The sequence below is a fragment of the Pelophylax lessonae genome, assembly GCF_965119305.1.
Source record: "Pelophylax lessonae genome assembly, chromosome: 7".
NCBI lineage: Eukaryota > Metazoa > Chordata > Amphibia > Anura > Ranidae > Pelophylax > Pelophylax lessonae.
Window position 1 is genome coordinate 282,081,453 of NC_138774.1, and position 12,615 is coordinate 282,094,067.

Below are 12,615 nucleotides of genomic sequence, written 5' to 3' on the forward strand. Positions count from 1 at the left end.
AAGGAAGCAGCGGCTGGCTTTCCGGGCTGCTCCTTAGCAACCAGCTATATACAGTGTTTTTTAAAGGGGAGGGAAAAAAAAAACACAAAACCAATGAAAAGGCAACACTTGCGTTTCTGGTGCGACTCTATTGAAGTATATTACATGCAAAACGCAATCTGTAAAAAAGTCCCAGACGCTTTCCAAAAACACATAGATGGTAACGTGTACCATAGGAAACTATGTTAAATGGACTGTAGTGCGTTTCTGAAAAATGCCCAAAAAAGCGCATTGGTGTGAACAAAGGGTCAGGCCTCATTCCCCGGGGAGCGCTGAGACCCCGTATACTATGAGTGGGGCATTGGTTTTTGTCTTTAGGTTCCAGGTGTATTCAAGTCTACTAGGCCGCATGGACACAGCCGCTCATCCTCAGGTGACAGGTGAGCGGGTGGGGGTGCACATTGTCTGCATTCGGGGATCCTCACCTGCACGCCTGTCACCTTGGGACATGAAGCTACTGCGTCCTTATAGACTAAAGATGCAGGAAAAACGTCCCATTCACAGTATACAGGCCTCAGCATCCCTGGGAATGTGGCCCGATTCCTTTAATCCCTTGGCGCCCGCCGCACGCAAATATGCGGCCTCTAGGCGGGTGGGCCTTGGCACCGCGTGGCCGCACACTTGTGTGAAATAGCGTAAATACAGCCGTGACAAAAGTGCGCACTCTGCGTGACGTTTATGATCACATGATAGCCAATCACCGTGGTCACATGATCATAAACCCCGCCCCACCTCTCCGCATCGCAAACCCCTTGAAGGGCTGGGGAGCACAGGCTCCAAGGAGTTAAATACACGAGACCGCCGTAACAGCCAATCATGGCGGTCACATGATCACAAGCATCGCCCCACCTCCCGGCATCCTAAACCCTTTGAGGCGCTTGGGGGAGCTGGTTTAAGGGGTTAAATACACAAGACGGCCTTGACAGCCAATCACGGCAGTCACATGATCATAATGCCCCGCCCTGGCTCCCGGTATACTTAACTCCTTAAAGGGCCGGGGAGCACAGGCTCCAAGGTGTTAAATACACAAGAATGCTAAAACAGCCAATCACTGCGGTCACATGATCACAAGCACCACCTCCTGGCATCCTAAGCCCCTTAAAAGGCTGGGGAGCACCATCTTCAAGGGGTTAAATACACGAGACTGCCGTAACAGCCAATCACGGCGAGCACATGATCAGAAACCCCACCTCCTGGCATCCTAAGCCTATTAAAGGGCTGGGGAGCACCAGCTTCAAGGGGTTAAATACACGAGACTGCCGTAACAGCCAATCATGGCGAGCACATGATCAGAAACCCCACCTCCTGGCATCCTAAGCCCCTTAAAGGGCTGGGGAGCACCAGCTTCAAGGGGTTAAATACACGAGACTGCCGTAACAGCCAATCACTGCGGTCACATGATCATAAGTCCCTTCTCCTGGCATCCTAAGCCCCTTAAAGGGCTGGGGAGCACCGGATTCAAGGGGTTAAATACACAAGACTGCCGTAACAGCCAATCACGGCGAGCACATGATCAGAAACCCCACCTCCCAGCATCCTAAGCTCCTTGAAGGGCTGGAAGGCACTGGCCCCAAGGGGCTAAATACACGAGACCGCTGTAACGGCCAATCACTGCGGTCACATGATCATAAGTCCCTTCTCCTGGCATCCTAAGCTCCTTAAAGGGCTGGGGAGCACCGGCTTCAAGGGGTTAAAGCGGAGTTCCGCCTCCCCTTCCAAAAATTAAAAGTCAGCAGCTGCACATACTGTAGCTGTTGACTTTTAATATTAGGACACTTACCTGTCTTGGAGTCCAGCGGTGTTGGCACCACAGCCGATGTTTCCATCCATTACCATGCGGGTCCCTACTGGGCATGCGTGAAGCACGCTGCGCATTCCTACTGGCTCTGCGGTGGAGGAGGGGGGCCAAGCTTCCGAGGGACGGCGCCGCAGCGCCATATCCCGCAAGTGGGGAAGGGTACCTGTCAAAAACAGGTGCCCGTTCCCCCCTCCCCCCTGAAAGGTGCCAAATGTGGCACTGGAGGGGGGGAGGAAACAAAAGAGCGTAAGTTCCACTTTTAGGTGGAACGCCGCTTTAAACACACAAGACCGCCGTAATAGGCAATCATGGCAGTCACGTGATCACAAACCCTGCCCCACCTCCCGGCATCCTAAACCCCTTAAAGGGCTTAGGGGTGCCGGCTCCAAGAGGTTAAATACATGAGACCACCATGACAGCCAATCACAGCAGTCACATGATCATAAACCCCGCCCCACCTCCTGGCATCCTAAGCCCCTTAAAGGGCCGGGAGGGGTTAAATACACAAACACAAGGAAGGTACTTTCTGCAGGCAAGAAGGAAAGTCCCAACACAAAAACTCGTCAAACCGCTCACCATCAAACCTTCAACCAGCAACTGTTTCCTGCACACTCCCTGATAATATCTCCACACAGAAGTATGAGCATACCTCCCAACTGTCCCGGATTTCAAAGGACTGTTCCTGATTTGGAACAAACTCCCTCTGTCCCTCTTCATTTCTAGAGAGTGTTTCCCACTGGTCCAATAGGGAGGCATGTTGGACAGTGGAGGAAACTTAACCAATGGGTACACAGGCCTTGACAGCCCCATTGATTGGTAGAGACTGGTTGTCTCGGTGCATTATGGGATGCTGTATAAAAGCCAGGAGCACATGTGCTGCGGGATCTTTGGCTGGTGAGCAGAGTCCCAAGGGGAGCTTGGCGGCTGCCCCCTCCTCTGTAGCAGTGGCACGTGGACACAGGCAGTTGGCCTGGGAACCAGAGGAAAGGAACTGGACCTAGAGGTCCAGAAGAACTGACTGGAGGGGTAGAGACACTGGAGACCCTTGAAAAACAGAATCGTGAGTAAAGGGGATAGTGTCTAGGGGCCTGACTTGAGGGGGGTCACCCCGGTGTAGGATAGTCAGAGGACGGGTGTCAGTCTGTGCAGTAAAAGAGGATACTAGGCAGGTATCCTGAAGATAATCTATCCAAATAAGTCATCTGAACAGAGACTTGACCTAATTTCATCTAGTGGCAAGGTGAATCTGCAGCCTGTTTGCATTTCAAGACAGGAATCCTCATCAATTGTGAATAGTTTAATTTGGAGTATCCCACTCTTTCCTTCTCTTTTCCCTATTTAAAATAAACACCAAAAACAACCACATTGGACTGATCATTGACTGAGCCAAAGAAGTAAAGTTTTAATCTGTGAATGTCGGTGTTGCTAACGGTAACCCAGGAGGACCCGAGAGTGTGTTATCCAGCAGTCCTCAAGGGGGCAGTGCTACACAACTATATAGATCAGACCAAAATGAGGGACAAATGAGGAGGAAAGAGGGACAGAGAGACTTTGTTCCAAATCGGGGACAGTTCCTCAAAATCAGGGACAGTTGGGAGGTATGGAACTGGACCACAGATAAATGGAAGTAGGTGGCCTGGTCTGAAGAATTCAAGAATGGCTTAAAGCGGAGTTCCACCCATTATTAAAAATTTACTTTTATCCAAATGGCTTTCCACAGCGCATTTCTAAATCGATATATATATATATATATATATATATATATATATATATATATATACACAGTATATATATATAATGTCTACATACCTTTTTTGATCTGTGTATGTGGCACTTCCAGTCCCGGCTGCCTAGGTGATGTCGTCATTAGGCGATTCCCATGGGCTTCTGGGATTTTGGCGTCATCTATGCCTGGAGTCCATGGGAATCGCCTAAGAAACTGCGCTGTGCAGTGTCAATACTGCGCAGGTGTGAGATCAGGAGGTGCAGGCTGGGTAGCAAGCTGCACCGAAATCCCGGAAAAAAAACACAAGCGGGCTTCAGACGCCCACAACCTCAATGGCCCCTGCCTGCTTCCGAGATCAGGTAAGATTTTATTGATTTAAAAGAAAGAAGAAGGAACAAATGAATACCATCTTTCAAATAGTAAAGTAGAAGCTCTAACAAACCCAGTGGAGCATTTAAAAAAAAATTGACTATGGGCACTGGAACTCCGCTTTAAGGAACACAACAAAAACTGGACACACACTACACAACTTTTGTTGGTAGATTTCCTTTAGATTTACCTTCAACTCTGTAGTGCAAGGGCCTGCCTGATTGCATAAAAATTGAAAGTGTTTATATTTGACCTCATATTATTTGGTTTTGGTAAATCGAAAGGAAAAAATATAAAGACAATTGTATAGTGTGTATGGCCCATTAGAGTTTCCGGTGTTGACTTGGCCTCCAAATTCTCAGCTGGGAGGTATGTGAGCCCCTTTTTCTCCTCTGCTTTCTGCACAGGCTATGTACAGCACAGTAATGATGTCACCACTACCCCTAAAAGGTAACAGCTGGGTTTGTAAAGGCATTTAGTGCACACAAAGTCATTTTTTTGGGGTTATTTATTGAAAATCATCACATTAAAGCGTAACTCCACTTTTGTTGAGAAAAAAAACCATTCCCCTCTGGGTGATCTCTGTACATTGCAAGGATTTTATAACAACCTTTGTTGCAGATTCCTACCTTTTGTTATTCTGAAGAAATCATTGTTTGTTCCTCTGTGCTGAGTGGGTCTAATAGGAGTGGTTTCATAATTATCAATCAGCTGTGCCGTTGCAGGGCTCTAATGAGGAAAGGTGGTAGGCCTGCATCCCTTTAGACGTGTTCCTATTGGGAGTATCTCACCAAAAATGACATTTTTGTTGCAGGGGATGCCAGAAATCTGACTTGTATCTTAGGCAGACTTCTGGGAAAATTGGTGAGCCAATCACACAAGCAGGAAATGATGTTTCTGGGGGTGTGGTCAGTATACATTCTGTGTACAGAACACCCCCAGGCAGCCATATTGCATTTTCAGAAAATTACAACAGCTGCAGATTGAAAAGGAAAGGTAATTTTTAATAACATTCAAATACAATGTGATTTGTGTTGCAATTGTATATTCTATATTGTTTTTTCTTCATTTTCTATTTTTTCCCCCACAAAAGTGGAGTTACCCTTTTATCTTTCAACCAGGAACCTCATTAACAAAATAAATAACATACTGTTTATATTTTTTTTTTTTATTATTTTTACATTTTTTTGTCCTTTCCAGTTCAGAACAAATCTCAGGGGAGGTAGAGGTGGGACGTCAGATTTGCAACCCATGAGAAGAGGTCATTGGTTGAGCCTGATAATATGGGTTAAGCTGGCCATAGTTGGATCAAAATTTGGCAGGTTCAGCAGGTACCAGCCAAATTTTGATCCATCTATGGCCATTCCCACTAGATCCAACGATCAACTTCTGTCACATTGGAGAGTTAAAAAATATTCTTTCCATCAGCAGATGATCAGTATATTCTACGGGTGGAGGAGTCCCCACTGTGAGAATACCATAGCACAATGGGGAGGATTCCTCCATCCACCTCGATTGGGTGGAGGGGGAAATCCATTTGTCTATCTTAGGTCAGCAAAGTGAGAAACCCTGAATTAGTGGAGGACACTAAACTCAAGAAATTTGAATATTAAAAAAAAATCAAGAGCTTCAGTCATCTCAAGAGTCCGAAATCCTTTAGTACAATTTTTTTCTGAGCCCTGATAAGGGGGGATTGTTGGCCCCTGTAATGCGTTGGCTGCCTTTGTTTCCATGTTATTCACGTTATTTTTAAAGGACTTTGGACTCTTGAGGCAACTCTTTTGTCTTTTTGACATCAGGACAAATCTCAGGTTGTGTGACTAAACAAATGGCCGCTTCCACCCTTTCCTGTTGGCGTCAGTGAAGGTCTGGGTTTCCTAGTAGCTCTCAAGTGCCCGTTGGCTTGTAGACCAACCCACAGGAATATTCCCACCTGTAAGTTATTGGCAATACAAAGTGCAGGGCACATTTTTGAACTGTTGTTTGAAATATTGACTTCAAGTCCTTCATATCAAGTTGTCAGTACTAAGAGCTTGCTAAGAACTTTCTACAGCACCGCCATCCAAGAAAACTTGAGGGTACATTACATGCAACTGAGGTTTAACTAAAATGCTGTTTGCTCCAGTAAAGCTCTGACCTTGGTCTTCCAACATAAGATAGCTCCTGTGAACTGTAATTACTTGGGCAAGAGCCAAGCCTTTGGGATAGGGATGGGTTATGGATTTGTGCCTATGCTTCTTAGAAGGGACAAGCAAAATGGAAATTTGCCATTTTGGCAAAATTCATTAGAGCCAGTGGGGAAATCAAAGTAAATTTAGTCCAAAACATTTCTGGCGTTGGCCTTCCAATAGGATAGCCCTTATGTAGTTACATGGGCTAGGGTCATACCTTTGGGATAGGGATGGGTTATGGCTTTGTGCCTATACTTCTTACTAGGGATGAATGAAGTGGAGGTTTTGCCATTTTAGCAAAATGCAGTAGAGCCAGTGGGGAAATGAAGGTGGCTTTAGTTTAACCACCTTACCACCGGAGGATTTTGCTGTCTTACGTCCAGGCCACTTTTTGCGATTCGGCACTGTGCGACTTTAACTGACAATTGCGCGGTTGTGCAACGCCGTACCCAAACGAAATTTACGTCCTTTTTTCCCACAAACAGAGCTTTCTTTTGGTGGTATTTGATCACCTGTGCAATTTTTACTTTTTGCGCTATAAACAAAAAAAGAGCATACATTTTGAAAAAATAACAATATTTTTAACATTTTTTTATATGAAATTCCCCCCCAAAAAAATGTAAAAATCAAAATTTTTTAAAATTTTTGGCCAATTTGTTTTCTGCTACCTATGTTTGGTAAAAAAAATCACAATAAGCGTATTTTGATTGGTTTGCGCAAAAGTTATTGCGTTTACTAACTAAGGGAAAGATTTCTGTCATTGAGTAATGGCGGCGATCTGCGATATTTTTGCGGGACTGCGACATTGCGGCGGACAGATCTGACCCTTGACTGACATTTTTTACACTTTTGGGGGTACCAGTGACATTACTACAGTAATCAGTGCTATAAATATGCACTGTTACTGTAAAAATGACACTGGCAGGGAAGGGGTTAATTTTATTGGAGAGGGAGGGGTTAATGTATGCCTGGTGCTTACTGACATGTGTGGGGGGAGGTGACTGAGTGACACAGGGACAGATCGGATGTTCAGCTATGCTGAACCCTGCAATCTGTCACTGTCTGTCACTTAGGAGATCCGCCCGCTTTGTTTACACAAGCGGGCGGATCTCTAAACTCGATTCCCCGACGATCAGGGAAGAGCAGCGGCGATCGCCGCCGCTCCTCCCCTGGCCCGACTCCCGCTGTGAATGAAAACAGTGGGAGCGAGCCTCCGGCGGCGCCCGAGCGCCGCCCACAAGGGGAGGAGTCCAGCGACGTAGGTCTACGTCGCTGGACGATAACTAACCACTTTGCCGCAGTAGAGCTCGAGTGAGCGGTCGGCAAGTGGTTAAATAGTTCTGGTCTTGGCCTTCCAACACAAGATATCCCTTATGTAGTCACTTGGGCTAGGGTCATACGTTTAGGAAAGGAATGGGTTATGGTATTATGACTATGCTTCTAAGCAGGGATGAGCGTAATGGAAATGTTGCCATTTTGGAAAAACGCATTCAAGTTAGTGGGGAAATGAAGATGAATTTAGTCCAAAAAGTACCGGCCTTGGTCTTCCAACACACGATAAGCATTATGTAGTTACTTGGGCTTGGGTCTTGCCTTTGGGAAGGGAATGGGTTATGGCTTTGTGCCAATACTTCATGGTAGCTATGAGTGAAATAGAGGTTTTGATGGTAGTTTCTGGAAGTTTAAATCTTTGTTGAGGTTAAAATAGCTCCCAAGATCTATGAAAGCTCCTCTCCACTAACTTGGACCTGTTTGCATGTGAGATGAAGAGAGGAAGTCATGTTTGATGTCCAGCCTGGGTGACAAATATGGCTCCCTCTATAAATGTAGTGTAGGAGTGAGTATAGACATGAAGGGACAGGAAGTGTCTAACTTTAGTTTCACCCTAATGACTCCACTCATCCCTACTTTCAGCAGTCAAGACTATTCTTAGTTCTGACGGTTTGATAAGACACCAATATGTCCTCCATGTAATCAGACTTTGACCTGAGCTCCATGTTGAGATATTTGGTGGTTCTTAAGACCAACATGCTCAGAAAACCGCTCTCCGCAGTCACTGCATACATAAAGGACCTCCTCGGCATGGATCTTCTGGTGAATAATCAGATAGGACTTGCGGGTATAACGCTTGCCGCACTGCTGGCACTCAAATGGGCGCTCCCCCGTGTGTATCCGTTTGTGAAGCACCAACTGTAGCTTACGGGTGAATCCCTTTCCACACTCCACGCACACAAAAGGCTTTTCAGCCAAATGAGTCTTCTGGTGGCTGGCAAACGTGAGTCGGTTACTTAAACTTTTCCCACACTGGTTACAGATATAAATGGTGCTTTCGGTGTGAAGTTTATGGTGGGCCACAAGGTTGGAATTACTACTAAACCTTTTGCCGCACTGGTTGCAACAATATGGCCTCTCTCCGGTATGAGTTCTCTGGTGAATGACAAAATGGGAGCGGTCACTGAAACATTTCCCGCACTCCTGGCAGGAATAGGGCTTGTGACCCGTATGTATCCTCTGGTGTAGCACGAGGTGTGAACTTTGGATGAAGTTCTTTCCGCAGTCTATACAGGCATAAGGCCTCTCTCCACTATGGATCCTTTGGTGAGTAGCCAAAGTCGAACTCCGAGTAAAGCACTTGCCACAGTCGGGACATGGATATGGTTTCTCACCGGTGTGGGTTCTTTGATGCGTCGCCAATGTAGAACTGTGCGTAAAACACTTACCACAGTCCAGACACACATACTGCCGGTGACCTGACCAGGCTCTGTACTTCATCCTCCTACCAGCTCTGTTAGCGCCGTAGTTATACCTTGAGGGTAAAATGTTATCTGCGATATAGGTTCCACTTTCAACATCAGTGTCACTAGTGTGAGTCGATACCAACCTTTCCCCTTGCTCTTGTAACGGGGTGATGGGACCGCCCTTCTCAACCTGAATATGGCTCTTCAATGCATCCAGTACATTTGTTCCCCAGTCACCAGTACTGAGCCCGTCTTTATCAGCAGGGTAACACCAAGGTGCATCCTCCTCCATAATCTGGAATAATCTGGAACACTCATGAAGTATTCTATCTTGCTTGTTCAACCTACCAAAAGACAGATATTATTTTTATTATTATGGTATCATAAAAGTCAAAGGAGGTCTATCAGTTGTTTTTTTTTTTTTTTTTGTAGCCAATGGAGCCTTAACCATTCCCTACTCCGTCCACTTGAAAGAAGTTAAAAGCTTTGGCTTTCCACACACTTTGGGGGCCTATATTCAAAAAATGTACTTTACGAATGCCTCAGCATTTGCACAGCCATAGCAAATAATCCCCTTTATGTGTCTAATATGTGTACTTTGAATGCAAAGTGTTCTCTGATTGGATGTGGTGGAGGGCATGATTTCACCACCTCTAGCAGGGACTTTAACTATTACCTACTCCATCCAAATAATCGTCTTAATGTGCCTAAGGCTGGCCATACACTATACAATTTTCTTTTCCAATTTTCCTTTAGATTTACCAAAACCATATAATAGGAGGTCAAACCTAAACACTTTCAATGTGTATGCAACCAGGCATTTCCTTGCACTACATTGTTCAAGGTTAATCTAAAGAAAATTGAATAAGAAAATTGTATCATGTATGGCCAGCCTAAGATTTATATTTTCCTTTATTGGAAAAATGCAGTGAATTCCTGGGATATGATACATACAATATTCCAGGATACAACACACTATTCCCAGGATATGATACATACAATATTCCCAGGACTTGATACATACAATATTTCTAGGTTATGATAGATACAATATTCCCGGGATACGATGTATACAATATTCCCGTGATACGAAGTATACAATATTCCTGGGATACAACACAAACAATATTCCCAGGATATGATGCATACATTATTCCTAGGTTATGATATAGACAATATTCCCGGGATACGATTTATACAATATTCCTGGGATATAATACATACAATATTCCCAGGATATAATACATACAATATTCCCAGGATATCATATATACAATATTCCAAGGATATGATACATACAATATTCCCAGGATATCATATATACAATATTCCAAGGATATGATACATACAATATTCACAGGATATGATACAATATTCCCAGGATATAATACATACAATATTCCCGGGATATACTACGTACAATATTCCCAGAATATAATACATACAATATTCCCAGGATATAATACATACAATTGTTATATGAATAAAGCCGGCACACGAAAAGTCTTCTTCCAAGTAAAATGCTTTATTCCAACATGGATAGCGGTGACAACATGACAGATGCTGACGCGTTTCGGCTTTACGCCTTCCTCATAGCATAATACATACAATATTCCTAGAATATCATATATACAATATTCCTGGGATATATGACATACAATATTCCTGGGATATAATACATACAATATTCCCGAGATATGATTTATACAATATTCCTGGGATATAATACATACAATATTCCTGGGATATAATACATACAATATTCCCAGGATATAATACATACAATATTCCCAGGATAGGATACATAAAATATTCCCAGGATATGATACATACAATATTCCCGGGATATAATACATACAATATTCCTGGGATATGATACATACAATATTTCTGGGATAGAAAACATACAATATTCTCAGGATATGATACATACAATATTCCCAGGATATAATACATACAATATTCCCAGGATATAATACATACAATATTCCCAGGATAGGATACATATAATATTCCCAGGATATGATACATACAATATTCCCGGGATATAATACATACAATATTCCTGGGATAGAATACATACAATATTCCTGGGATAAAATACATACAATATTCCCAGGATATGATAAATACAATATTCCTAGGATATAATACCTACAATATTTCTGGGATAAAATACATACAATATTCTCAGGATATAATACATACAATATTTCCGGGATATAATACATACAATATTCCTGGGATAAAATACATACAATATTCCCAGGATATGATAAATACAATATTCCTAGGATATAATACCTACAATATTTCTGGGATAAAATACATACAATGTTCTCAGGATACGATACATACATTATTCCGGGGATAGAATACATACAATATTCCCAGGATATAATACATACAATATTCCCAGGATATAATACATACAATATTCCCGGGATATAATACATATAATATTCCCGGGATATAATACATACAATATTCCCGGGATATAATACATATAATATTCCCAGGATATGATACATACAATATTCCTGGGATATAATACATACAATATTCCCAGGATATGATACATACAATATTCCCAGGATATGATACATACAATATTCCCAGGATATAATACATACAATATTCCCGGGATATAATACATACAATATTCCCGGGATATAATACATATAATATTCCCAGGATATGATACATACAATATTCCTGGGATATAATACATACAATATTCCCAGGATATGATACATACAATATTCCCAGGATATGATACATACAATATTCCCGGGATATAATACATACAATATTCCCGGGATATAATACATACAATATTCCCGGGATATAATACATACAATATTCCCGGGATATAATACATACAATATTCCCAGGATATGATACATACAATATTCCCAGGATATGATACATACAATATTCCCGGGATATAATACATACAATATTCCCGGGATATAATACATATAATATTCCCAGGATATGATACATACAATATTCCCGGGATATAATACATACAATATTTCTGGGATATAATACATACAATGTTCTCAGGATACGATACATACATTATTCCGGGGATAGAATACATACAATATTCCCAGGATAGAATACATACAATATTCCTGGGATATGATACATACAATATTCCTGGGATATAATACATACAATATTCCCGGGATATGATACATACAATATTCCCGGGATATGATACATACAATATTCCCGGGATATAATAGATACAATATTCTCAGGATATGATAAATACAATATTCCTGGGATAAAATACATACAATATTCCCAGGATATGATAAATACAATATTCCTAGGATATAATACCTACAATATTTCTGGGATATGATACATACAATATTCCCGGGATATGATACATACAATATTCCCAGGATATAATACATACAATATATCTGGGATTTGATACATAAAGTAGAATATTCCTTGTACATCCCCCCGGCTCTCTTCCTACCTGCTGCAGAGGGGCCTTTTGTGTGCACTGAGTGGAGGCAGACGGCCTCTGACAGCCCCGGAGCCCTGCAGCATGCGGGGAATTGTAGTTGGGATTGAATCCGAGTCATTTTATTCACTGCTTATAAAACTACATCTTCCAGAATTCCGCGCTCCGGAGGAGCCAGAGAGCTGCACAGCTCAGTCCGGGTTAACCCCAACCTGTGCAATTCTTCCCATCCTTCACATTGATACAATCCAATGCTGTAAGATAATACAGGGGATATCTTCACAAAG

The 12,615-nt window shown here is 42.7% G+C and overlaps 1 protein-coding gene across 1 annotated transcript in view; it reads right to left on the reverse strand.

The window, feature by feature from the left end:
- The window catches only part of CLCN5 (chloride voltage-gated channel 5), an 86,536-nt gene extending 74,107 nt beyond the window's left edge, over positions 1-12,429 (reverse strand). Inside the window, 2 exon segments of the mRNA XM_082264244.1 lie at positions 8,084-9,185; positions 12,341-12,429. Of these exon segments, the coding sequence (XP_082120370.1) occupies positions 8,084-9,185; positions 12,341-12,414 (1,176 nt within the window). The 5' untranslated portion in view covers positions 12,415-12,429.
- Between the last annotated feature and the right edge of the window lie 186 nt (positions 12,430-12,615).